This window comes from Gorilla gorilla, chromosome 18, assembly GCF_029281585.2.
Source record: "Gorilla gorilla gorilla isolate KB3781 chromosome 18, NHGRI_mGorGor1-v2.1_pri, whole genome shotgun sequence".
NCBI classification, from domain to species: domain Eukaryota; kingdom Metazoa; phylum Chordata; class Mammalia; order Primates; family Hominidae; genus Gorilla; species Gorilla gorilla.
This window is the reverse complement of record NC_073242.2, coordinates 36674739-36702515: the sequence shown is the minus strand read 5'-3', so window position 1 is coordinate 36702515 and position 27777 is coordinate 36674739. Positions and strand designations below refer to the sequence as shown.

At 55.6% G+C, this 27777-nt stretch overlaps 1 protein-coding gene across 5 annotated transcripts; it reads right to left on the bottom strand.

Moving 5' to 3' along the window:
* Window positions 1-28: 28 nt before the first annotated feature.
* Window positions 29-27492, bottom strand: SETD1A (SET domain containing 1A, histone lysine methyltransferase). 5 transcript variants are annotated; one of them, XM_055365948.2, is made up of 20 exons: window positions 27372-27492; window positions 26831-27259; window positions 25878-26042; window positions 25571-25666; window positions 23228-23498; window positions 21212-21333; window positions 20441-20670; window positions 19305-20154; window positions 18380-19165; window positions 17706-17882; window positions 17178-17265; window positions 15208-15365; window positions 14981-15068; window positions 12959-13300; window positions 4486-5535; window positions 4023-4195; window positions 3831-3941; window positions 3500-3619; window positions 921-1058; window positions 29-843 (listed from the first exon to the last, which is right to left on the bottom strand). In XM_055365948.2, the coding sequence occupies exons 3-20, from the start codon at window positions 26025-26027 to the stop codon at window positions 670-672; spliced, it is 5124 nt and encodes a 1707-aa protein (XP_055221923.1). In that variant the 5' UTR covers window positions 26028-26042; window positions 26831-27259; window positions 27372-27492; the 3' UTR covers window positions 29-669. The 5 variants fall into 5 exon arrangements, with proteins under 5 accessions (XP_055221923.1, XP_055221922.1, XP_055221924.1 ...); XM_055365947.2 differs by lacking the exon at window positions 27372-27492 and having other exon boundaries at window positions 26792-26928; XM_055365949.2 differs by lacking the exons at window positions 26831-27259; window positions 27372-27492 and adding an exon at window positions 26632-26747.
* Window positions 27493-27777: the final 285 nt, after the last annotated feature.

Here is a 27777-nt window from a genome sequence, read left to right as displayed (position 1 = left end):
CTCCTGCCCAAATACACCGACCAAACACTTTTGTACAATAAAGTTTAATCACAATTATAAAAATGTGGCGTCGGGTTTGCGCTATTAACATATGTACAGTCCAGCCCAGCAGAAGGGACCCACCCCGCCATCCTGGCCTGGCTGAGCCGGGGAGTGACACCAGGGTGGAAGGGTGACCTTCAGGGTCTGGCAGGAACAGATGAGGCAGGGTTCCAGGCACGGAGTCCCCAGGACTGGGGGTGCAGAGCCCCCCCAGGGGGAGAACATGGCCACTGCCCCAGAGACCCCTAAACTGGGGAGGGGTACACGCAGGGCATAAGAGGAAGTCCCCATTAACACAAAGCGAGAGGACTGTGTAGCCCCCCAGGACAGAATCTGTACAGGCCGGCACCCCAGGTTTCCACAGGAAACAGCTGCTGGCTGCTACAAAACATTTACAGCTTCTTCTCCGCAAAGAAAAACAATCAGGGAGTGGTGGGCAGGGGTAACAGGAGAGGCAGAAGCTGCCTCCAGGGACTGAGGCTCCCTCGCTGGGCTTGGGGCCCCCAACCCCACGCTTGGAGATGGGGGCATGTGGGCCCTGCTGAGCCCACTAAGGCTGGGGGGGTGCTGGGAGCTCAGGGCACCAGGGGGAATAAATAGGGGTGTGGGCACCCATCCTGCCCCACCTCAGTTTAGGGAGCCCCGGCAGCTCTCTGTGCCACACAGACACGGGATCTTGTTGTCTTCCAGTGGGAACTTGTAGTCGTAGGTGATCTCCTCGTCCACGCCAATGGGCTGCTTGGAGTAGATCACGATCTTCTTCTGGGACTCGATGGTGATGACCTTGGCGTAGCAGTTGGGCTGCGGATGGAAGGGTGTGTGAGCCGTGGCCACCCCCACCGACCCCCAACTCCTGCCCCGGCTGGCCCCTGGCGCACCGTGCAGCAGTGGTTGATGAATCTGGCCAGGTTGCCACACTTGGTGGCATCGATGATGGTGTCGTGGTCCACCCGGAACAGGTAGCTGCTGCCAATGCCCTCCTGCACATAGCGCTTCTCCCGCATGTCGGCCACCATCTGCCAGGGTGAGATGCGATGGTCAGGGAAGAGTCCCCCACTTCCTGCCCCTGAGCACGCCTGCCAGCCAGCACCCCAGGTCCACGCCCACCAGGCCTGGAGCTGCAGCTCTGCCTCCGGCTCCCGCTAACCCGGCACTGACTCTCTTGACTCTGCTTTCAGGAGCCCTCCCTCTTTGGGGCAGCATCCTAAGCCTCTGGTGGCCATTCTAAGTCACCTGCAAGGAACTCCAGGGAAATCTGCACTGGGTAAGAGAGCCACTGGCTCCTTCGAGCATCTGCCTGGTCACAGTGGGGTCCCGGACTGCTGGGGCAAGTCTGGGGTTGGGGCAGCTCCTGAAATGACTGGCCATGTCACCGACGGCACCCTGCTCATCTCTCCTCCCTGGACCTCTCTCCAAAACAGGCACCTGTTGGCTGCCACCGGCTAATGCAAATGGCAGGCCGCCCATGTCAGGCCCCGCACCTCCGTGTGAGGAGCAACCCTTACTTCCCAGAAGACAGTGAGGAGCCTCTGCGCGCCCTCCTCGGGTGACCTCACTCCCTTCCAGAGCCTCAGCCGCCAGCTATGTGGTGGGGACTCCTCCCAAACTTCCATTTCCAGCCAAAAGCCACCTCAGTGGAGCTGCTGGGCGTCACCCCCTAGATGTCCCTGGGGCATTGCAACCCCACATGTCCAGACTGGAGCTCATCTTGACCATATATTTGTTCTTCCTCCTCACACCCATCTCACTGGCCCTCCCACCATACTCCCAGCAGCTAAGAGAAGCACCGAGAGAGGGCCTCCCGTCCCCCTCACCCTCTCACTGCTGAGCCCAGCCAACCACCTTGCACCCAAAGCCTCCTCTCTGTCACCTCTGCTGCCACTGCTTGGGTCGGGCCACCCTTGCCTTTGCCTGGATACTGGCGTCAGCCTAGACATGGAGCTCACTAGCCATGGGGCCCTCTCCTGCGGAAGGACCCTCTCCTGAAGAAAGCTCCGGGACTTTCCTCCTCTCTCACCACAGGCCCAAGTGGATTCACAGGCTCCCAAGCCCGTGCGGTCTGGGCTCTCTGTTCCCTCCAGCCGCATGTCGCTGCCACTGACCCTGTTTTTTCTTTTCTTTTTTTTTTTTTTTTTTGAGACAGAGTCTTGCTCTGTCGCCCAGGCTGGAGTGCAATGGCGCGATCTTGGCTCACTGCAACCTCCGCCTCCCACGTCCAAGCGATTCTCCTGCCTCAGCCTCCCTAGTAGCTGGGATTACAGGCGCCTGCCACCACACCTGGCTAATTTTTGTATTTTTAGTAGAGACGGGGTTTTACCATGCTGGCCAGGCTGGTCTCGAACTCCTGACCTCAGGTGATCTGCCTGCCTCAGCCTCCCAAAGTGCTCGGATTACAGGCATGAGCCACCGCGCCTGGCCATGGCCCTGGTTTCTAATGAGCCAAGCTGACCTCCACACTCTCACAAGACGACCCTGCCTCCAGGTTCATGCACGTGGTGTCTCGCAACCAAGCGCACACACACTGCCACTTGTCTGGGCCTGCGAGCTCCTTTCAGCTTTACTCAAGCACCATGGTCTCTGGAAGGTCTTAGGCCCCCCAGGTGTGTGTTCCCATAGCCCAACTCCCCAGATCTTGTTAAGATCTTGTTAATACCAAATGACATCCTTTTGGCTTTTGTTTTTTCTACAGACACGGTCTCGCCCTGTTGCCCAGGCTGGAGTGCAGTGGTGCAATCTTGGCTCACGGCAGCCTCCACCTCGTGGTCTCGAGTGATCCTCCCACCTCAGCCTCCTGGGTAGCTGGGACCACAGCCATGTACCCCCACGCCCGGCTAGCTTTTGTATTTTGCAGAAACGGGGTCTGGCAATATTGCTCAGGCTGGAACACCATCCTTCTGTGTGGATACTTGTTCAGTGCCTGTCCTCCCGCTTCCCAGGCCCTTTGAAAGGGAGCAGCGCTTGGCTGGATGCAATGGCTCACACCTATTAATCCCAGCACTTTTGAGTGGCCAAGGCAGGCAGAACACAAAATCAGGAGGAGATCGAGACCATCCTGGCCAACATGGTGAAACCCCATTTCTACTAAAAATACAAAAATTAGCTGGGCATGGTGGCACACGCCTGTAGTCCCAGCTACTCGGGAGGCTGAGGCAGGAGAATCGCTTGAACCCAGGAGGCAGAGGTTGCAGTGTGCCAAGATCGCACCACTGCACTCCAGCCTGGCAACAGAGAGAGACTATGTCTCAAAACAAAAAAAGAAAGGGAGCAGTGCCATCAGCCGTGCCTCCTGCTGGACCACTGACACCTGCTGACCACACCAGAGGGAGGCTGTTCTCACTGGCTAGGTACCGGGGTTAGGGAGTGTGCAAGGCTTTAACCGGACAAACAGCATGTGTGTGAGCCCCCATGCTGTCTTGTTGCATCAGAAGCCGGGGCGGGGCTGGGAGTGCAGCCTCACCTGACGGATGTTCTGACCCACGTATTCGATGACCATCTCGTCAGCAGCAATGGGTTCCATGGCAAACAGACCCCACTCGTGGATCCGGCTCCGGCCAAATCGGAGCTTCTTCTTCCGGAACTGGGGGGCAGAAGGGAGACTCAATTGCCAGACACCTCCCACACCCCAGACCCTCACTCTTCCCACAGACTTCCTGGGCAGAGGGTGTTCTGGCCGCTTACCCCCCAACTCTACCCGAGGGAACCACAGGAGCCTGCTGGGTGGTCCCCTGGCCTCTGCCCCTTCCTGCCCCACCCCACCCCACCCAGCCCCTCCTGCAGCCCAGCCTCACCTTGAGCTGGTTGAGTTTCAGCAGGTCACTGTCCATGATGGCGGAGGTACCGATGGCGCTCAGCAGCCGCCGCTGCTCGGACCGGCGCTCGGACAGCACGCGGTTCGTCCCCTGTGAGACACAGGGCAGGGAGGACGTGAGCAGGGCAGGGAGGTGAGTGGCAGGAGGACGCGGCGGCGGGGTTGGGCCCACCTGAGTGTCCACGCCCTCCAGCTGCCGGGCCGAGACTGGGCACACGTCCAGGTACTTGTCCTTCTCCTTCTTGCTGATGGGGTAGTAGCCTTCGCTGCGGGCTGAGCCCGTCTGGTGCTCCCGGGGCCCGTCCTGGGGCCGCCGCTTGCGTTTTGGGGTGGTCAGGTTGGTGAGTGCAGGGTGTTAAGGAAGAGGACGGCTCCTCTCTGGCCACCTGAGTCCCAGCCAAAGGAGAGGGCGGGGCCCACGCCGCTGAGCATACCCAGGTGAGGGAGAGGGGAGGAAGCCCCAGCCCCATCGTTCCTGCCAGAAATGCTTTGGAAGGCAGAAAAGAGGCACCAGGAGGAGAGAAAAGATGGCTTGGAGCCAGAGGGGAGGCAGACAGAGTGGGGGACAGATGCAGGTGCCAGGAGGGGTCGGGGGAGGACCCAAGCCCGGGGAAGGCCGCCCACACTCAGGATATTTGTGTGATGGACCCAGTGAGTGTCGTTGAGCCAGTCAGCCCCGCTTGTCTGCTGCAGCAGCCGCTCGTACGTAAGCCGCAGGTAACTCATGTCCTCTGAGTCCAGGCCCGAGTTCCAAATGTCATACAGGATGGTCATCTGTTCAAACTCACTGCGTGGCTCGTAGGCGCGGGGCGGTGGCGGCGGGGGTGGGGGCGGAGGGTGGCGGCGCCGGGCGTGGGAGCGGAGGCTGCGCCTCCGGAGGGCGCCCTCCCCATCGCTGCTGCTGCTGCTGTCAGAGGACTCCTCCTCCTCTTCCTCCCCCTCTTCCTCCCCCTCCTCTTCGCCCTCCTCCCGCTGCTGCTGCAGTTGCTGCGGCTTGGGCTCCTCCGCCTCAGCCACCACCACCTCGGGGGCCTCCAGGACCTCATCAGCTGGGGAACTGAAGAGGGCGGCGGGTGCGGGCACTGGCTCCGGGGGCCGCAGGGCTGGCGCAGGGGGCGTGGGCTTGACGGCCAGGGCATAGTTGTGCTCCAGGAGGATGTGGCTGAGCAGGGGCCCAGGGCGCTCGGCCTCGTCCGATGTCTCTGTGGCCTCTGAGTCTTCAACAGCAGGCAGGGCAGGCAGCCCGCGCCGGGCAGGGGTCAGGGCCAGGTCGGCCAGGACCGCCAGGTCCACCTCTGTCCCTGGCTCAGCCTCCTCTTCCTCGGTGGCGCGGCCTCGGCCTCCAGCCCGGCTCCGGCCTCCTCGGGACACCTCCTCGGGCCAACTCTTGACCAGAGATGCGTGGTCCAGGGGCAGGTTGCGGATGGTCCGCTCCACGCCCCGGGGAGCCTTGCGGGAGGCTGGGCCGGGAAACTTGGCCTGCGGCGGTGTGGCTGGAGGGGGCTCCGGGGCTGGCACCACCTCGATGGCAGAGAAGGAGACAGTTTTCCGGCGTTTCTTGGGTGGGGGCAGGAGGGGGATGGGAGAAGAGGGACGCTCATCGGGGCGTGGGGCAGGGGCCGGGGGCCCAGCAGGTGGTTCTGGGGGAGGCAGGGGCGCACTGGGGGATGACTCCTCCGTGGGGCCTGGGAAGGAAGCACATAGGAAGGAAAGGAGGTCAGGGAGACCCATGCTCAGCCGCCCTGGCCGCCCATGACCACAGGCTGTGTGCTCTCTCCCACTTCCGCCCAGGAACCCTGGGGGGAACACAGACGCCCTGGCCTCAGCCCCACATCCCAGCAAGATGAACTCCCTTGATGAGAGGGGGTTTCCCACCCATTCGTTCCCGCTGTGACACGTGTGGGGGACACTCGGAGTCCACACACACACCTTCCATGTCCTCCCGGAGCCACAGTCCAACAGGAGACACCACCACAACATAAGCTGTAACCACGCTGAGAAGGGCGGCACCACTCGCCCTGGACTCCACTTTCCTACCCAGACTGGCGGGACAGCCCTGTGCCCAGGCCCCAGCCATGTCGCATGCCAAGGACCCAGTCAGCCACATTTCAGCTAAAATATCCATTATCTCCATCATAAACAATATTCTCAGTTTAGCAAGGTGAACACGATACAACCTAAAAAGTGGCATCTTTGTATTAAAATATTTTATGAAACTTGCCTTCCTCCCCATCCCCTACAGAATTTGAACATGCCCTGCAGGGAGGGGGCAGGAGACAGCGCTGCTAGAGAAGCAGGGCTGGAGTGGAGATCCCAGGATGCGGGTGGCTGGGGAGGGAACACACTGGCTCCGAGCTGGGGGTGCTGCCTCCCCAGCGTACCCTCAGGACGGGGAGTGCATCCTCCCTTGGTCGCCATCCCTGGGAAAGCCTGCATGAGGCTCTCAGAGCCAGCCCAATGGATTTTGTGCCTAACACCAATCACACCTCTTACGTAGAGTAACTCATGTAATCCTCACAACAGCCCAAAGAGGTTCCTATCTTTTTTTTTTTTTTTTGAGATGGGGGTCTCGCCCTGTCGCCAGGTGGGAGTGCAGTGGCGCAATCTCGGCTTACTGCAACCTCCGCCTCCCGGGTTCAAGCGATTCTCCTGCCTCAGCCTCCCGAGTAGCTGGGACTACAGGCATGCACCACCACACCCAGCTAAGTTTTGTATTTTTAGTAGAGGCAGGGTTTCACCATGTTGGCCAGGATGGTCTCGATCTCTTGACCTCGTGATCTGCCCACCTCGGCCTCCCAAAGTGCTGGGGTTACAGGCGTGAGCCACTGTACCCAGCAGAGGGTCCTATCTTACAGACAGGAAAACTGAGGCACAGAGATGTGGTCAGTTACCAGATGACAGAACAAGCTCTGCTCCCAGGCCATGTGGGTTGAGCTCATGCTCTGAACTGCAGCCCACGGACTCACTGGCTTCACAACTGGCTTCCCCGCTCAGCGCCAACAGGGCCGCCGGCACCAGGCCCGGCCCTAGGAGGCAGCGATTCACCTGAGTCCACCGCACTCCCAACCCTGGCGCCCTGAGCCAGGCTCCTGGCTGCACCTTAGGCTCTAGATACCCGCTGGGGTCTCAGCCTGTGGCAGCAACCCACTCCAGGAAGCCAGTGAGGACCCAGATGCGCGCAGGCCTCCTCTCACCTTCCTCCCCACCACACTGGGGCAGCGCCCCCTACAGACCACCTCACGCTTCAGCATGCATGTCCTCGGGAAGCCTCGCTCGCAGAACACACTCCTCCACCAGCACAGCTGCTGCACACACACTTCCCTCTGCGACTGTCCCGAAGGAAACCTGCCCATCTCTTTCATTTAGGAGACAACTTTTGGGGGCACCTGCCCAGTCAATACGACTCCCACCACCTTCCTCTGAGAACTGCTCTACTGCCACGCTCAGGTCCATGGGGCGAGGCCCCAGAAGCCAGTTCCTACTGCATAACCTGCCCCTCCCCAGGGCCATCACTAACATCCCCAGGCGGCAATCACTAAGACGGTGGTGACTGAAACTGGTTCTGGTTATTAGAAACTCGGTGAGCTGGCCGGGCGAGGGGGCTCACGCCTGTAATCCCAGCACTTTGGGAGGCCGAGGCGGGTGGACCATGAGGTCAAGAGATCGAGACCATCCTGACCAACATGGTGAAATCCCGTCTCTACTAAAAATACAAAAATTAGCAGGCGTGATGGTGTGTGCCTTAGTCCCACCTACTCAGGAGGCTGAGGCAGGAGAATCACTTGAACCTGGGAGGCTGAGGATGCAGTAAGTCGAGATGGCACCACTGCATTGCAGCCTGGTGACAAAGCGAGACTCCATCTCAAAAAAAAAAAGAGAAGAAACTCAGTGAGCCTTCACTAAGCACCCCTTGCTCTGAGCCACGGCTCCTCTGTCCTTGGTAACTCAGACTCCCTTGTCGTGCCCTCTCACTATCCAGACACCAAGGGTCTGCCTGCATCTTCCTCTCCTCTTCCACCTCTGCCACCTCCCCAGGGGACTTGGCAATCACGCCTGTTTACCTGGATTCTTGCATCTCCAGTGATCCCCTTCAGTCACCCTCAGCTCCCCTCAAGCAGCCACACACCTGGCCTTGTCAATCCCAGAATGGCTCCGCCTTGGAGATTCCCCATCCTCTCCAACATTCCCCACTGTCCATTCAGTCTGCCCCACTGCACCTTCAACTTCCCATCCTTCAGTTTCCCTCTAGCACATCACCCTCTTCCCAACTTCCTCCTCCACCCTGCCCAGACCCCAGGGCCCGTACTTTGCCCTCTCCTGTCCCAGCACAGCCCCAGGTCCTCATCATTCCACCACACCTTTACCCTGTGGAGCCAGCCAGCAGCCTCTTCTCCCCTCACTCCCAGGCCCCAGCTCTGGCAAGGCCTTCCAGCATGGGGAGGCCCAGGCGAGAGGCTTGCTCTGTCTCCAGGATACAGTGCGGCGGCACAATCACTGTTTACTGCAGCCTCCTCAACCTCCTAGGCTCAAGCAATCCTCCCGACTCAGCCTCCCCAGAAGCTGGGACCACAGGCACTTGCCACTATGCCTGGCTTTTTTTGTTGTTGTTGTTAGCCAGACTGGTCTCGAACTTCTGGGCTCAAGAGATCCTCCTGCCTCGGCCTCCCAAAGTGCTGGGATTACATGTGTGAGCCCCCGTGCCTGGACTGGAGCAACTTTTCTCCACTTTCCAAGGTTCTTACTCCACCCTTCCTCTCACAGTCCTGCAGCACAGGGTCAAAAGAGGACTCAGGCACAACACCCCCATCTCCCTGCCTCCCCACCGAAGGGTATAACTGCATCAGATCTGGAAGCTACTCCTCCACCTCCCCAAAAAGGCCATGCCAGCAAGCATTCCTCTCTCCCGGCACATCTACCTGGCTCCTGTTCCCTTCAGTGGAACATGCCCAAACCTCACCTACTTGGAAAAGCTAACCCCTCCCTCAACCCTGCCCTCTCTTCTTGCTCTCTCTCCAGCTCTGGCTGGTAACCTTAGTTTGTTCCTGCATCTCACTAAGCCTTGAAGCCCTCATCTATAAAATGGGAATCACAGGGAGGTTGTGGGACAAGCGCAGTGGCTCACACCTGTAATCCCAGTACTTTGGGAGGCCAAAGTGGGCTGATAACTTGAGGTCAGGGGTTTGAGACCAGCCTGGGCAACATGGTGAGACCCTGTCTCAACTAAAAATACGAAAATTAGCCAGGCGTGGCAGTGTGCACCTGTAATCCCAGCTGCTTGGGAAGCTGAGGCAGGAGAATCACATGAACCCGGGAAGCGGAGGTTGCAGTGAGCCGAGATTGCACCACTGCACTCCCAGCTGGGTAACACAATGAGACTCCATCTCAAAAAAAAAAAACAAAAGGGAGAGGTTGTGGGGATTCAATGAGAAAATGAATTGTCAACATGCTATGCCTAGAGCCTGGCACACATAGGTACTTGACACATGGGAGCTGATATCACAACCCCCAATTCTTTTTTTTGAGACGAAGTCTCACTCTGTCGCCCAGGCTGGAGTGCAGTGGTACAATTTCGGCTCACCGCAACCTCCACCTCCCAGGTTCAGGTGATTCTCCTGCCTCAGGCTCCTGAGCAGCTGGGATTACAGGCGCCTGCCAGCATGCATGGCTAATTTTTTTTTTTTTTGGAGACAGTCTCGCTCTGACACCAGGCTGGAGTGCAGTGGCATGATCTCGGCTCATGGCAACTTCTGCTTCCCCGGTTCAAGCGATTACTCCTGCCTCAGCCTCCCGAGTAGCTGGGATTACAGGCATGTGCCACTATGCCCAGCTAGTTTTTGTATTTTTAGTAGAGATGGGGTTTCACCATGTTGGTGCTGGCCAGGATGGTCTTGATCTCTTGACCTCATGATCTGCCCGCCTCAGCCCTCCCAAGTGCTGGGATTACAGGTGTGAGCCACCGCACCCAGCCTAATTTTTGTATTTTTAGTTAAGATGGGGTTTCACCATGTTGGCTAGACTGGTCTCGAACTCCTGACGTCAAGTGATCTGCCCACCTCAGCCTCCCAAAGTGCTGGGATTACAGGTGTGAGCCACTGCGCCGGGCCCCAACTCTCCTTTCTATCTCAGCAAGAGTGGTCCACCCTTCCAGAAAACTGCCCTCCCCTCATTCCTTAACACCCTGTAACTTGGCTTCAGTCTGAACCACTCAACTGAAATTGATAAGGTCACCAATGACCTCCTAACTGTCAAATGCAACAGATACTTCCTATCTCAGCCTTGCTGGTGGCCTGGTGATACAAGGCCACTCCCTGCTTTGCAGAGCCTCTCCACTACCTGCTTCCCTTCTCGCCTCTGGTCACCGCTCTCAGCCTCCTCGGGCCCTGCTTGCCCACCGCTCTCACAGGATGGGAAGGCTCTGCCCTTTCTCTCCCCCCACTCGCCTACCTCGGTCTACAGGTGAATTCACTGCTACACTTTCAAGACCTAAGCACCGACCTCATATCCAGCCTACCGTTCTTTCCAGACCCCAGATCCATGGATCCAACTGCCACTGTTTCTACTGGGAAGCCCAAGGGGCACCTCAAATGCAACCTCAACTATACTCATCAGTTTTCTTCCTAATCCTGGTTTTCTTCCCAAGTTTCTTTTCCTGGGGAAGTTTAACCAAGTCATCCTACCTCCTAAATTTCCCTCCAATCCTCACCCCCATTTCCACTCCACTCTTCTGCCACATTAGAACCGCTCGGCTTTGGTTCATGCCATTAAATCTCACCTGCATCCTTTCAAACCTCCTCATGTCACCCACCTCCTTGCTCCTCTCTTCCAAATCTCTCCTCCTCCTGCTAGAATGGGCTTTCTGAAATGCAGATATGGTCAGGCCCCTCTCCTTCCTGCTCTGATGAGAATGGAAGAGGACTAAGATCCATGCCTTCTGACCTGCCAGTGACCCCACAGGCCCTTCTGCTACCCAATGGGCCCAGAAGAGGTTGGAGAGTCATCTGAGGTGTAATGAGAGCCTCAACTCCCCTCTCATGGGGTCTGGAGCTTAGTAGAGTGCACCAGGGTGAGGAGGTCTTCCTGTGGGCACTGCCTATCTCAGACCACGGATTCTCAACAACGTGCAACTGGGAGACCCCAGGAGGCCATGCACATCTTCACAGCACATCTTATTTTTGAGATGGAGTCTCACTCTGTTGCCCAGGCTGGAATGCAGTGGCATGATCTCTGCTCACTGCAACATCCACCTCCCGGGTTCAAGCGATTCTCGTGCCTCGATCTCCCAAGTAGCTGGGACTACAGGTACACAACACCACAACTGGCTAATTTTTGTATTTTCTGGTAGAGATGGGGTTTCGCCATGTTGACCAGGCCGGTCTCGAACTCCTGACCTCAAGTGATCTGCCCGCCTCGGCCTCCTAAAGCTCATAGCACATCTTGAACACTGACTTATTTGATCTATCCTTGCAACACCCTAAGTCCAAGCTATCACCATAACTCGCCTTACATTCTACAATAGCCACTTAAGAAGCGCCCTACATCCACTGTGGCCCCTTTCCAAGCTTTCTCTGCACTGCATTTTTCGAAACATACATCTGACCATGTCATTCCTCTGATGGGTTTCTACTTCAAAATAAAGGCCAAATTCCTGACATGGCTGGCCTATTTGTCTGCTGGGCCCAACTCTCACTCACCTCTCTAGTTTCAGCCACCCCAGTGCCCCCTTGTGCTCAACCCTCTGAAGGGTCGGCTTTCTTCTGGTCTTCCAACCCGCTGCTTCCCCTGCTGGAGGGCCTTTGCACACGCTAAACCAGCGGTGCTGCCTGATTTGCCCAGACTTCAGCCCAGCAGTACCTCAGCAGGAAGCCTTCCTCCTCCTGCAGATGTGCTCCGGCTGGCTGCCCTGTGCCTCTTCCTGGTGCTTCTCATGGTTCGTAACCACAGGTTTTCCTAGGTATTCTTTTTTTTTTTTTTTTTGAGACAGGGTCTCGCTCTGCCACCCAGGCTGGAGTGCAGTGGTGTGATCTTGGCTCACTACAACCTCTGCCTCCTGGGCTCAAGTGATCCTCCCACCTCAGCCTCCCGAGCAGCTGGGATCACAGGTGTGTGCCACCACGCCTAGCTAATTTTTGTAATTTTTGTAGACACAGGGTTTCATCATGTTGCCCAGGCTGGTCTTTTTTTTTTTTTTTTTTTGAGACGGAGTCTCGCTCTGTCGCCCAGGCTGGAGTGTAGTGGTGCAATCTCGGCTCACTGCAAGCCTCTGCCTCCTGGGTTCACGCCATTCTCCTGCCTCAGCCTCCTGAGTAGCTGGCACTACAGGTGCCTGTCACCACACCTGGCTAATTTTTTGTATTTTTTAGTAGAGATGGGGTTTCAACCATGTTAGCCAGGATGGTCTCGATCTCCTGACCTCGTGATCCACCCACCTTGGCCTCCCAAAGTGCTGGGATTACAGGCGTAAGCCACCGCGCCCGGCCTATGTATTTCTTACTCAATGAAGATGTCTTTCCCTGTAGACTGTAAGCATGATGAGAGTGAGAACACTGCCTGTGAGGCTCAGCAACCCATCCCCTGCACCTACTGTTTGGCTGCGATGAGCACTCAAAAAATATCTACTGCTTGAAAGAGCGGTTCCCTCAGCAGGCTAAGCTATGCGAATGTGCTAGAGTATAACAACTAGACGTACAAATGAACAAAGGAAAGCAGCTAGGACCAAGTTCTGTGTTATGTTAATACTTGTTTTCTACCTATTTGCCCATTTAATCACCTGCACTTGTTCACTACTCACTGAAGAACAGGCTTAAGAAAAATTAGGAGGAAGAACTTATTCAACTGGGCACTTTCTCCTTAATTTACTTGAGAAGAGACCAACCCATTTTACTTTAGTAGGCAGCTTAGCCTGGGGTTCTGTAAACCACCATGACGGTACAGTTTGAGGTGTGTCAGACAATCAATGTCTCTAGAAGGGAGTGACAGGAGATGGTGACATTTTCTTTGTATGTTTTTCTAATAAAGTCACACACTTGTACACAATAAATGCAAGCACCACGATTTTCTCTCTCTCTCTCACACACACAGCGATCCAACCGACAGCCCTGTGGCACCTACCTGCAGGCCTTGCTGGAGACGCCTCCTGTTCGGGCAGGGGTGTGACTGGGGAGCCTGCAACCCTCTCCGGCACTGGCACCTCCACAGGTGCTGGCGTGGGCACTGGGACTTCTCTGGGGGGCGGGGAGGCTGAGGGAAGGGCTGCTGGCCGCTCCTCTTCCTCTTCATCTTCAGAGGAGGACTCAGAGGATGAAGAGGACGAGGAGGATGAGGATGAGGAGGAGGAGGAGGATGAGGAGCTGGAAGAGCTGCTGCTCTCGGAGTCTGATGTGCTGTCATTTTCGCCATCTGAGTCAGCATACAGAGAACATTTGGAAGACGAATCGCTTTCCTCGTCCTCGCCTGGAAATCCAGAAGGGGCAGTCAGGAGAGGTGGGCAGACCTCACTTGGCCAGCCGTGGGCTCCTCACTCACTCCCTGCTGTGGATGCTGGGCTCTGGGCTAGGGACGGGGAAGTCCAACAGACCAAGGAGCTGCATAAGCAAACCATTTTCACTGTGAGATAAACATCAGCACGCGAGGAGGATGGCAAAGGAAGCCCTAGACTCTGTCTGAAGAGGCCCGACAAGGAAAGCATCCCAGGGGACAAGCTGAACTCAAGGACAAGGAGTCCACCACACAGACATGGGGACTGCACAGGGATTTCGGAAGCAAGAGGAAGTGGAGGCTTGGAGACTGGGAAGCAGGCTGCTCTGGCACTCAAACCTTCCTAAAGTGGGTCTCAGGACCCAGTCTGGACGAAGGACTGGGTGAAAAAGGATTCTGGGCTGAAAAGGTTAAAAAACACGACAGGCGCTATATTCTGAGACTGCTCATGTACGGGAAGGACTCGAAAAAACTGAAGAATTTCACAGTTTTTGAGGAACAGAATTGGATAAGTTAGACTAGAAGGTGGTGGCAGCTGGGGAGCGGACCGGAGGAGGGCGAGATGGAGCTGAACAGAGCAGGGCCAGGAGATAAACAGCCCATGGTGTTGGCCCGGGGGGACACCCTGTGGAGAACAAGTTGCCAGGAAGGACCTTATGGAGGGAAGTCACAGGGTCAGGAGTGCATTTTAGGAAAGAGATTCTATAAGCAGTTTGGAAAATGGACTGAAACAGAGGGAGAAGGACAGAAAGAGAGACAGGGAAATCAGTCAAGACTGCTGCAAGAGGCTGGGTGCAGTGGCTCACAGCTGAAAGCCTAGCACTTTGGGAGGCCGAGGTGGGTGGATCACTTGAGGTCATGAGTTTGAGACCAGCCTGGCCAACATGGTAAAACCCCATCTCTGCTAAAAATACAAAAATTAGCCAGGTGTGGTGGCTCACGCCTGTAATCCCAGCACTTTGGGAGGCTGAGGCAGGAAAATTGCTGGAACCAGGGAGGCGGAGGTTGCAGTGAGCCAAGATCACATCACTGCACTCCAGCCTGGGTGACAAAGTGAGACTCCGTCTCAAAAAAAAAAAAAAAAAAAATCTGGGTGTGGTGGCTCACGCCTGTAATCCCAGCACTTTGGAAGGCTGAGGTGGGTGGATCGCCTGAGCTCAGGAGTTCAAGACCAGTCTGGCCAACATAGTGAAACCCTGTCTCTACTAAAAATACAAAAAATTAGCTGGGGGTGGTGGTGGGTGCCTGTAATCCCAGCTACAACGGAGGCTGAGGCAGGAGAATCTCTTGAACTCAGGAGGCGGAGGTTGCAGTGAGCCAAAATTGCACCACTGCACTCCAGCCTGCGCAACAAGAGCGAAACTCTCTCAAAACAACAACAACAAAAATAAAAATAAAAAAAGCGTTCTGCCAGGCTGTCCTTTTGGACAGCTATGTCTCAGCAGAAGAGGGAGCAGGAGGGAGCATTTTGAGCACTGAGCTTATTGCTGTCAAGGGGCCAAGGGTTCCTAAGAATGTGGCCCAAACAGATGCCCTTGCAGAAGGCAAAGGTGACCCAAAAGCCCAGCAGGAAGGTCATGTGGGCTCAGAAAAGGGCTAGCCAGGCAGCCGAACCCCTCCTCCGAGCCCAAAGTCGATTCCACTGTCTGTGCTCACCATCCGACACCCCTGTCTCCTTCTTTGTGGTATCCACAGCTTCCTCTCGATCTTCATCTTCCTCATCTTCCTCGTCATCCTCCTCATCCTTAAGAAAAAAGACAAATGGGGACTAACAGGAAGGGGACAACTGGTCCTACACCAGGCACAGCTGCCTGGGCTCCAACCACAAAGATGCTGGCTATGGGAAGTAGGCTTCGGCCAGGAGCCGGCGCCCGGGCCCTCACCTTCTCCGAGGAGGACTCCTGGGATGCCTCCTCCCCTTCGCTGTCCAGAGCAAAGGACTTGCGGTGCTTGCCCTGGGTCTTGCCTCGCTCTTCGTCCCGCTTCGGGGGCTTGGTCCCCGGACGTCCGGGCTCTCCAGCCTCCTTCTCTTGTTCAGGGTCTAGGCCAGCAGAGTGGTAGTTGGGGAAATTTACCATCAACCACAAGATACTTGCCCTGTGCAAGGGGCTTTACATATACTATTACCAATCTTCCTGATGGTCTTCATTTTACAGATGAGAATTTGGAAGCTCACCAGAGGAACTCAAACACCTCAGTTACCTCATGTTTCATAGTTTTGTATTTGTTTTTGTTTTTGGGACGGGGTCTTGCTCTGTCACTCAGGCTGGGGTGCAGTGGCACGATCACAACTCACTGCAGCCTCAACCTGCTGGGCTCAAGCGATCCTCCTGCCTCGGTCTCCTGAGTAACTGGGACTATACAGGGGCATGCAATCACACCCAGCTAATTCTTAAAAATTTTTGTAGAGACAGGGTCTACCTATGTTGCTCAGGCTGGTATTGAACTCCTGGGTTCAAGTGATCCTCCTGCCTCAGCCTCCTGGAGTGCTGGGATTACAGGCGTGAGCCATCGTATATATATATATATATATATATATATATATATATATTTTTTTTTTTTTTTTTTTTTTTTTTGAGACGGAGTCTCGCTTTGTCGCCAGGCTGGAGTGCAGTGGCACAATCTCAGCTCACTGCAGCCTCCGCCTCCCGGGTTCAAGCAATTCTCCTGCCTGTCTCCCAAGTAGCTGGGACTATAGGCACCCACCACCACGCCTGGCTAATTTTTCTATTGTTAGTAGAAACGGGGTTTCACCATGTTGGCCAGGATGGTCTCGATCTCTTGACCTTGTGATCCGCCCGCCTCGGCCTCCCAAAGTGCTGGGATTACAGGTGAGCGCCACCCTGCCTGGCCTTAATATATATAGATACGCATATGTGTGTGTGTATATATTTGTGTGTATATACACGTGTGTATGTATATATACATAAATATATATATATATACACGTGTGTATGTATATATACATAAATATATATATATACACACACACATATATATATATACACACGCATACATATATGTATTTTTTTTTTTTTTGAGACACAGTCTCATGCTATCACCCAGGCTGAAGTGCAGTGGCATAATCTTGGCTCACTGTAACCTCCACCTCCTGGGTTCAAGTGATTCTCATGCCTCTGCCTCCCAAGTAGCTGGGATTACAGGTGAACACCACCACGCCTGGCTGTTTTGTATTTTTAGTAGAGACAGGGTTGTGCCATGTTGGCCTGGCTGGTCTTGAACTTCTGACCTCAGGTGATCCTCCTGCCTCAGCCTCTGGAAGTGCTGGGATTACAGTCAGGAGCCACTGCGCCCAGCCCACACAGTTTTAAATATGTCCTGTCCATTTGATCTTGTATCATTTTCTGGTCGGGTGGAAGAAGGAGCTGACTTGTTATGCCTGGCCCAAGAAAAGAGTATGAAGGCCAGTGGGTCTCCAGGGAAGCAGATCTGACTCAATGGGCAAGTTTCCAGGCCATGGTAGCTATCAAGCAAGGGCTCAAACTCAGGCAAACTAGGAGGAAGGTGGTAGGAGGGCATTAGCATCAGGTGGGAAACTTGGGGAGATGCCTCGTTTAACTCGGAATTCTGTGATTCCAGACACTGAATTTCATGGGTGGAAAAACCCAAAATACAGAAAATGTAAATCAGCAGACCAGAGGAAGACCTGCAACTACAATCCGGGGATAAGTCTACCTGGTGCATCCCACAGCTCTCAGAACTGCTGCATTTCAACCCTGCACCTCCACCTGGCTGTGCCCTCAGGACGACCTGACCCCTTCATCCCCACCTCTTGCTCTCCCATCAGAACCCACGCAGCACACCCCTTCTCCTTATGCCTGACCCTGCTCACCGTCTTCATCTTCCTCAGCAGGAGTGGAGGGACGAGGCCTCTTTTCCTCACTGGCCTCGGAAATTTCCGATGGCTCTTTCCGCTTTACCTGGGGGATGGGGAAAAGATGGGGCCTGTTTAGAACTCAAACACTCAGGCAGAGCACGGTGGCTCACTCCTGTAATCCCAGCACTTTGGGAGGCCAAGGCAGGTAGATCACCTGAGGTTAGGAGTTCAAGACCAGCCTGGCCAACATAGTGAAACCCCAGCTCTACTAAAAATACAAAAATTAGCCAGGCGTGGTGGCGGGTGCCTGTAACCCCAGCTACTCGGGAGGCTGAGGCAGGAGAATCGCTTGAACCTGGGAGGCGGAGGTTGCAGTGAGCTGAGATCAGGCCACTGCACTCCAGCCTGGGCAACAGAGTAAGACTCCATCTCAAAAAAAAGAAAAAACTCAAACACTCATGGTTCCTGACCACCCCTACCCCAAGGAAGGGGCCCCCCTCTCCCTCTCCCCACCCTACCCCACAAAACGACAGTTCTGAGTACCTTGAATGAAGGCAGCCGCAGGGCCCCTCTCAGCCCTGACCCAAAGGCGAAAGCCTCGATGCCCGTAGTGCCCCCGCTCTTGGCCCAGTCCACGAGGGACAGCAGGCCAGGCTCCTTCAGCTTCGTCTTCTCTTTATCCTCCTCCTTGGCTTGCTGCTTGGCCGCGTTCTGGAATGGCTGCAGGCAGCAGTGGGGCTAAGCCCCAGCGCCCAGAACCCAGGCATTCCCTCCTGCCTGAGACCTACTCCCAGACCCCAGGAATACAGAACGCATCTACTTGCTGCTCCATATCTTGGTCACACCTGTCCCAGCCCCCGCACGGCATTTTCTCAAAAGTCTGCTCATTTCGCCCAGCAGTCTTAAGAAATAGCCACCATTCCCACTTCACAAGTGGCAAAATGGAAGACCAAAGCTTGAAGAGAGCTAAGGGCTTGTCCACTGCAAGCAAGCAAGCAATGGAGCCAGGACAAAGCTCTGCTGCCTCCCAGGCCCATCTGTGCCCGCTTCTCTGTCCCCTCAACTCCCCTGCCCACCCAGGGTGGCCTGCAGGGCCTGCGGCCTCTCTCCACTCGCCTCCATCACCTGTCTCCTCTGAGCTGTGCAGCCTGGAGGAGCCAGAGGCCCATTTCCTCCTGCAAAGCCCAGGGCTCCCCGGTCCCAGGCGCTGGCCTCACCTTGGCCTTCTCCTCCTTGCTCTCCCACCACTGGTCAAAGGCTCCGAAGGCCACGTTCTCCACCATCTTGCGGTTGAGGTCTCGCTGCATGATGCTCTTCATCTCCTGGACCAGCATGGCGAGCACACGGCCCACGGTGCCTGCCGTCGGGAGGGTCTTGCCCTCTGCCAGCTCTGCTTCTTCCCTGGGTGGCAGCCGGGCCTCCTCTCCCGAGACTGAGGAGGAGGGCAGGGGCTCGGCTGCCATTGGCATGGGCAGGTGGTAGGCCTCCCGTGAGTATGCCCCTCTGCCCTCCTGCCCCTGTGCATATAGAGCATACGGCAAGCCGTAGGCTGCCTCCTGCGGGGGTGGAAACGGGAGGAAGGCCTCCCCAAAGGCCCCACCGGGGGGGCCAGCTGAGGCGGCAATCAATCCCTTGCCCTGCCGCAGCTGATGGAGCCGAGTTAACATCTGGGTCTGCATCTGGAAGGACATGGGCATCCCTCCCCACTGAGCCCCAAGTCGGTCCATGAGCTCCAGGGAGTTCACAAAGTCATAGATGTGCGGGGGTGGTGGAGGAGGTGGGGGGTACTCAGGGGGCGGCGGCCCATCAGGTCTGGGTGGGAGGAGGTAGGCAGGTTGGTGGGGAGGATAACCAAGAGGAAGGGATGCCAGGTAGGGAGGAGGAGGAGGCGGGGGAGGGGGAGGTGGCGGAGGCTGCTGAGGGGGCGTCGGGGCCGGAGGGGGTGAGCCACCCCGGTCGTCGTCGGAGATCTCCATGTCGTCTCCAGAAGAGCATGGAGAAGCCTGCAGGGGCAGAGGAGGGTCACAGAAGGCTTCTGCCTGTCCCAAGCCCTACTTTCTCATCTGGTTCCCTTCCCTCTCCCCTAGGCCCAACCCTGACTCCCAGAGCCCAGGTGCCTCTTCTGGCTGACCCCAACCTCACCTGATTCTGTCCATTTGCCTTGGGAGACTCCCGGGTAGCCCCTGGCTCCCCGCTCCCTGTAGGTGCCACATCCTCAAAATTAGCTGGGGCCGGAGGGGGTGTGCAGGGCCCATGCCCTGACCCAGAAGGCACCTCACTCCCTGTATCTCTGGCCCCAAGGACCATGCTGCTGTTCTCTTCCTCCTCCTCTGTGTCAGAAGCCAGGAAGGAGAACTTGGAGCGCTGCTCCTTCAGCAGCATCTCGATGCGGGAATCCAGGCTGCTGTGCTGGGCGAAGGGCACACTCTCATTGGTGGTGTCCGGGGCTGGGGAGCCAGAGCGGGCAGGTGAGGCTGGGCGGGGGGAAGTCCGAACTTCTTCTCTCTCAGGGCTGGGCCCTCCTCCACCCCCACCTCCACCAGGTTCTGGAGGCTCCGGGGGTGGAGCCTCTGAGGCAGGAGGCCGGTAGTCCTGGTCGGTGGGCCGGCTGGGCTCGGGGGGCAGGTAGGAGGTGTAGGAAGGTGGGAAGCGCTCAGCTGTATTTTCGGCAAAAGGGGCTCCAGGGGGTTCCTCCCGTGTGGCCCGGCGTGGTGGGTAGGAAGTATGGCGCTGGTAGCGATTCCAGCTTTCATAATACGCTGGGTAGTTTGCATCAGAACTACGAAACTGAGAGGACGAGGAGGAAGAGGACGACGAGGAGGACGAGGACAATGAGGAGGAAGAGGCGGAGGATGAGGCAGTGGCTGCAGTGGTGGCGGCGATGGCCGTGGAGGCGGTTGTGGAGGCTGAAGATGCAGAGAAGTGGCGGCGGGAAAAGGCATCTTGGTAGCTGTTCTCTGACCGCCGGGGCTTGAAGGAGGTTGAAGTGGTGCTGGAGAAGAAGCAGGGGAGTTAGCTGGACTCAGCTCTCTATGACCAAACCACAGCGTCCTGGGTCCCAGGGCCCAAAGCCCCTCTATGCTGCCCTCCAAAAGAAGAGCTATATGTTGGGTTCCTAGCTAGTGTGTTCCCCGAGGACAGCAATTTGTTGACTGAATCCACAGAGAAACTAGGACAAATTATTTCCAACTCCCTCTTGGAGAGACTCTGGGCATCTTCTTCCCAGTGGCAGCTCCCAGACTTTGTGGGCGGGGCCCCAGGCGGGGTCTGCTCTGTACCTGCTGGAGTAGGCGGAGTCCTGAGAGTAGGGGGTGCTGCCCCGAGACGTGTAGGGGGTTCCTTGGGAGGACTGAGGTGTGAACTGGCCAAAGGAAGATGGGGTATCTTGTCGGCTGCTGGAGAAGCTTGTGTCCTGGGAGCAGGGGGTGCCGTTGCCAGGAGTGCCCACCGCAGTGGTGCCTGCTGGGTAGGCAGCTGTGTCAGAGGAAGAGCGGCGGCGGGATTCGGCCTGGAGCGACAGAGCAGGGCAAGGAGAGAGGAATGGGCTCAAACACCACTTGAAACCTGCCCTTCCCCAAACCAGGAATCCTAGCTCCCTTTTTTTTTTTTTTTGAGACGGAGTCTCGCTCTATTGCCCAGGCTGGAGTCCAGTGGCGTGATCTCGGCTCACTGCAAGCTCCACCTCCCGGGTTCATGCCATTCTCCTGCCTCAGCCTCCCAAGTAGCTAGGACTACAGGCGCCCGCCACCATGCCCGGCTAATTTTTTGTATTTTTAGTAGAGATGGGGTTTCACCGTGTTAGTCAGGATGGTTTCAATCACCTGACCTCATGATCCACCCGCCTCGGCCTCCCAAAGTGCTGGGATTACAGGCGTGAGCCACTGTGCCTGGCCCCTAGTTCCCTGTCTTTTGAAAGCATCTCAGCAGCTTTGCTTGGCTCTTCTTTGTTTAACGGGAAAGCCCGGAACCTCCCGAAGACTGCTCCTGCTCCGGACACCCGGACACCATGCCCACATGGCTAGGGGCTGTGGCAGCCACAAACTTCTCACCGTCTCAGTGGCTGCACCTGAGCCTTGGAACTTCTCACTCAGGGCCTTGCCCCCAGTGGGCACAGTCTGAGGGGTGTAGGAGCCATTGACAATTAGTTCATAGTATTTCATTCGTTGTTGTCCTGGAGGGAGGGAAATGGGAACCAATTGTCAGATGGAGATACTAACTCCTTCCTGATCTGGTATTCCTGCTTTCTCAGGCCTCAAGTTTCCTACAATTTCTTGGAATCTGGGTTTCAGGATTTCAGTTCTCCTACCATAACTCTACCTTTGGGACCTTCTACCTCATCTCTACCTCTAAACTACCACAAACAACATATTTTATGACACTTCACGATTTATCAAAAACACTTCTACTTATTTTACCATGTTGGATCACCAGAAGGGAAGCATCAGTACCTCTGTTCTAGAGGCTTAAAAGCGATCTACACAAAGTCACAGAATTGGTCATTGGAAAAATTGGAATTCAAACCCAGAGGCTCGATCACCCCATGCTCTTTATCCTGTAAACTAAAGCATGCAGAACAGCAACCCGGGGACTAACGGAGCCTGCAGGAGCTGTGGAGTGAACACCTCAGAAACACCTTGTGAGGAAAGAAACATGGTATTTAAAAACCATGAGATTTCACACAAAAACCCAAATTTCTGGCTTGAGTGCAGTGGCACGATGTAACCTCCACCTCCCAGGTTCAAGTGATTCTCATGCCTCAGCCTCTCGAGTAGCTGGGATTATAAGCATGAACCACCACGTCCGGATTTTTGTTATTTTTAATAGAAATGGGGTTTCACCATGTTGACCAGGCTGGTCTCGAGCTCCTGTCCTCAGGTGATCTGCCCACCTTGGCCTCTCAGAGTCTTGGGATTACAGGCGTGAGCCACCGCATGCCCGGCCCTGGCTTTCTTTTACAAATCAAATTCAAGAATGTTAAACCTCATTTCCACTTGCGAACTGGCCAGTGCCTATTAATGGCTGCCTCCTCCAGACAATACTGCAATCTGCAGCTCGCCACAGACCCCACTGCTCCCCATCACTCAACACAGAAGCCCAGACCACCTCGCTTGTGTTCACAGCTCCTTTACTCTCTATCTCAAATTTCCAAACCAAAAAACCCAGAAAATCCAGTATTTCTGAGAATCTGGCACCAAAACCTATATGGGTTATAGAATAGCATATAGAAAGATTAAAAAGGGGCCAGGCACGGTGGCTCATGCCTGTAATACCAGTACTTTGGGAGGCCGAGGCAGGCAGATCACTTGAGGTCAGGAGTTCAAGACCAGCCTGGCTAACAGGGTGAAACCCTATCTCTACTAAAAATACAAAAATTAGCTGGGCGTGGTGGCGCATAAATGTAATCCCAGCTACTCAAGAGGCTGAGGCAGAAGAATCACTTGAACCTGGGAGGTGGAGGTTGCAGTGAGCCAAGATCGTGCCACTGCACTCCAGCCTGGGCGACAGATTGAGATTCCATCTCAAAAAAAAAAAAAAAAAAATTAAAAACAGGCTGGGCAGTGTAGTGAGACTTCATCTCTGCAAATAATCAAAAAAACTTTGGCCAGGTGTGGTGGTGCGTGCCCATAATCCCAGCTACTCAGGAGGCTGGGGTGGCTGAGCCCAGGAGCTGGAGGCTGCAGTGAGGAAAGATCACGCCATTGCTCTCCAGCCTAGGTGACAGAGCAGGATCCTGTCTCAAAAACCAACCAAGCAACCAACCTGACCTGGGCTGATTTACTACAATCTATTCATCTTACCTAGTACAACCCTTCATATGATTTTTTTTTTTTTACAGATAGTTATGTGCTTGATTATGGCCTATTGCCCGACCTTGCTGGAGACACCACACACACAAAAATCCATGTACCATAATTCCACTCTAAAATCTGATCTGATTTCAGAAACACAACTGGCCCCAGCAGTTTCAGATCATGACCCTGGGCACCTGCCTGACCCTGACAGGCATTTGCATGTACAACCTCCGCTGGAGGCCAAGCCTGAGTGGCAGGCAGAGGAGTCCTCACCTTTGATGTCAAGCTGGGCATGGATGATGTTGCCCATGACGGAGGTAAGGTGGAGGTTTTTGACCGTTTCCTTGGCGCCCCGAGTGCTGGTGAAGAGCACACGGGCCAGGCCCAGGTGCTTGCGTGTACGGGGGTGAAGGAGGATCTCTACCTCTTCCACCTCACCGTACTTACGGCACATATCCTTCAGGAAGGTCTCCCGCACGTTGTCATTCAGCCTTGCAAAAGTCACTTCCTTCAGTGGAATCTGTCCAATATAGAACTCGTCCAGCTGGGGAAAGAACAGGAGTTGGTATGGGGTCTCAACACTGACCACTGTTCCTTTGTCCTTCGGGAAACTTTAGCAAGCTCCATGAAGTCAAGAGAGAGATCCGGGAAAGTGAGGGGCAAGGGAAGGGGCCCAAAATAAGGGATCCATCAGACCTGACCCCTTTTCCCTGAATTCTTCTCACCGCAGAATAACAGCAAGAATTAAGAACAGAAATGTGCAAACTAGGCCGGGTGTGGCAGCTCACACTTATAATCCCAACACTTTGGGAGGATGAGGTGGACGGATCACCAGAAGTCAGGAGTTCAAGACCAGCCTGCCCAACATGATAAAACCCTGTCTCTACTAAAAATACAAAAAAAAAAATTTAGCTGGATGTGATGGTGGGCACCTGTAATCCCAGCTACTCAGGAGGGTGAGGCAGGAGAATCACTTGAACCTGGCAGGCAGAGGTTGCACTGAGCCGAGATCACACCACTGCACTCCAGCCTGGGCAACACAGCGAGACTCCGTCTCAAAAAAAAAAAAAAAAAAAGAAAGAAAGAAATGTACACACTGAGGAATAAATATATGTGGAGAGAACGAGCTACAGGGCGATGATTTCCTAGCTCAGCCTTTACTAGGTAACTACCATGAACAAGGCACTGGAAATACAGAGATAGAAAGGAAGAGATTCCCATACAGAAAAGTAGCATGACATGCACATACAAACACAACACGACCCAGTGGCAGCTGACGCGTACACGGTGTTCTGGAGCCCAGGGAAGGAAACCTTTGTACAGAGTATGATCAGGGAAGAATTCATAAAGATGGTGTCATTCTTACTGAGATTTGGGGATTAACAATTCATCAAATGACAAGGACCCCTAGAACATAGAAATATAAAACAACTTGGTGTTTTTGAAAAACCGCAAAGCGTTATGCTGTGGATGTAACACAGGGGTGTGCTGTCAAGGCGGAGGATAAGGCTTGGCCAGGTCAATAACCATACATGTCAATGTCCCAAAACATGGACTTGGCAACAAAAGGAAAACAGCAGAGTAGTGAAGCCAAAGAGACAAATGACAGCAAGGCAGAGGAGAAACTGAGGCAAGAACGAAGGCAAGGAGACCAGGTGAAATGAATACCAAGGTCTACATTTAGTGGCAATGAGAATAGAAAGATGAAGAATAAAAAGGAAAAGAGCCAGGAGGATTCGGTGACCAACTGTGAGAGAAAAGGAGAGAATCACAGGCTGCCAGGCTGTACAGCTGAGTCAATGGTACTGCCACATATGAGTAGAGGGAAAATGAAAAAGGTAGGTTAAGGAGGTAGATAATTTGTTTTAAATCCCTTAAATCTGAAACATGTGTGGCCTCCAAATGAAACTGTCCCCCTACCAGGCATACAAGCCTAGAGATGTTGGCTGGAAACAGATATTTGGAAGTCATCAACATTTAGGCAATAGTTGAAGCTGTGAGTGTGAAAGAGATTGTCCAAGTGAAGTGTACAAAGTAGAAAAAAAAAAAAAAAAAAGAAGAATGAAGGGACCCCACAGACAATTTATTTAGAAAGGAAGAATAAAGAATCAGAGAAGGAAATGAAGAACCACCAGTGTTCCAGGCCCAGTTCAAGGCCTGAAGAATATCTTGTCTAGGGTGGGGAATGGGAGTCCTCGAAGGAAACAAGAGGGAAATGACATCGCCAAATGAGAGGTGGGGAACAGTGCAACCCAGGTAGGCAGTGGCCTTGTCACTCCCCTTGACTGTCAAGGAACTGGGAGATCCCACTCTTGTGTGCTATGATGCACTGTCTACAAATATACAGTGATAGGTATAGCAGCTAAAGAGTCTTTACCTCACCCTTCAAGAAGTCGACACTCCAGCCACCAGGGATACACTTAGGACACCTGACCTGCACCTTTCTAGAAGATTAAGTGTACCTCCTGTCCAAAACAACTGAGTCTCACAGCCTCAGAGGTTGCTAGATCTGGCTGAGACCCTTCCATTGGAAACCCTTTTATTCAGCTATAGTGCCAAGACGCATCCTCCACACCCTCTTAGGACTACCACACCAGGAGCCCAGCAGACACTTACCTTAAACTTAGGGACTGGGAGGGAAAAGTCTCTGTTTTTGGACCTGACATGGCAACGGGGGTCTTGGAGGTCTTCGACTGGTATATACTTTGAGTCCTAGGAAGGAAAGCAGCAGCAGAAAGAGAGCTCAGGGTGAATCCAGGCTAGGGAGCTCCAAGCAGCCCATCTGGACACACACATGCAGAAGAGCTGGGTCCAACTGCTCACTTTCAAGAAGGCAGGCTACCGTTCTAGGTGCTGAACAGAATCACAGAGGACAGGGGCGCCTGGAGCTCCCCGGACGGTAACCAAAGACCTGGGCACTCACGTTGACACTGAAGTGGACTCCATCATAGCGGTACACCTTCTGAGAAGGCCTGCGCAGGGCAGGGTCCAAGGCAGGATCCACGATGAGCTTGTAGTTCCGCCACTGGAAGCTCGGGGCCTTCTGCCCATCTCCCCCACCTTCCTGATCCATCTTTGCTCATTTACACTGTTAGGGGAAGGGGGATACGCAAGAAGGATCAGGACTTGGGCCTGACTCCCCTGCCTTTCCTCATTGGCCAGCCCCGATTCCAGGTTCTCCCATCACTCCAGTTTCCAACCCTCACCCTGACCCGGGGCTCCCCCGGATTCTCCCCCAAGTACCCTCTGTTTCGCCACAACAACCCAGCCTCTCTCCACCTCCCAACTCTACTGTCAGGCCCCCAGGCCCGTCTCGAGCCCCCTTACCTTCCCGCTCTCCCTAGCGCGCGCCCCACTTGGCCTCGGCGCAAGACCCCTCCCCCGCCCCCTGCAGGCCCCGCCCCCTCCCGCCTCCTCACCGGCCAGCGGCCCGGGCCGAGCCCGGCCACGGCTCCCACACACCCGCTCTCGTCCCCGCGCCCCGATCCTCTGGCCGAAAGGTGGCACCTCTTCGGGGCGTTGGAAACACCGCGAGACCGAGCCCGAGACCCGGCTTCGACCCCGAATCCGGGCGGGGGGTGGGGGGAACGCGCACCGCTGCCCTCTCCTCCCGCCCCGGCGCGTTCTGCACCCCCCAAGCAGGTCTCCGCGCACGCGCGCCGCGCGGCCCCACTCACCCGCTCCCGGCGAGCGGCTCCCCCTCCCCCCACCTCGCGCGGCACCTCAGCGGCGCGAGGCGGCGGCAGCGGCAGCGCGAGACCCGGCCCCGCAGCGGTGGCGGCGGCGGCGCCCCCCCACCACCACCTCCCCGGCGCGCGCACCAAACACCACCGCCACCTGCGCGAGGCCCAGCGGGCACAGGGTCTGCATTCGCACTTTCGCCACAGGCGCTGCCGGGGGACCCACGGGGCCGAGGGTAGCGGCTTCGCCTCGGCCGGCGCCCTGGGAGGCTCGGAAGTTGCGTCCCAGGGAGCCTGGAGATTGGCCGCATCCCCCGGAGAGTCGGCTTCGCCACGACGATCTAGATGCTGCGGCCCGGGACCTTGACGAATCGGCGGCGACGAAAGCTGCGACTAGTCCCTGAGGAAAAGGGGCGGGGCGGAGGGGAGGAGGCCAGCCAGCGCTGGGGAACCTTCAGTGGCGCGTTCGGCAGACGCAGATTCACCGGGCGGGCGGGGCGAATCGCTGGACAGGATGCGCGCCGCTTTGCTTCTCTTCCCCGTCCCTTCCTTGCACTGCCAAAGTCTGAGAGGCTGCAGATTCGCCACTGTTCCCGGCCTCAGCCGTAGCCTCCCCTTCATCCGCCTTGGTGGAGTCAAGAAAATAACGGCCCGTTAGCCAATCCCTGCTGGCAGAGTCGACAACTTTTTTTGGATTTTTCTTACTGGCCCAAGTGAGAGAATAGCCCGCTTCTGACCCTGGGGAAAATGCCTCCAGCCCAGCGCTCCTCTCAGAGTCCGATGAGAATTTTCAGCCGAGTATCGAGGGACCCGAGGAATTCTGAGGATCCGGCCTGGCGAATCTGCGGATTCCGCTGTGGGCGGGGCCGAGTCAAGGGGCGTGGCCAGGGCGTGCAGAGCCTGGGACTAGGGGGCGCCTCCGGGAGGACCCACGAGGACTCACCCGGATGGGAGGGACGGCCGGGAGGTGGAAAAACACAACCGTGAGCGGTGACTCAGGCGGTTTGCCCCGCCTCGCACATAAATGCAGGGTGCCTTCCCGTTATTGCCCTTGGGTGTCTGGCTGCTTAGAATGCCCATTTGCCAGATGGGGAGAGTGAGGCCTGTAGAAGGTGCCCTACTTTGCCGTACTCAAACCCACCA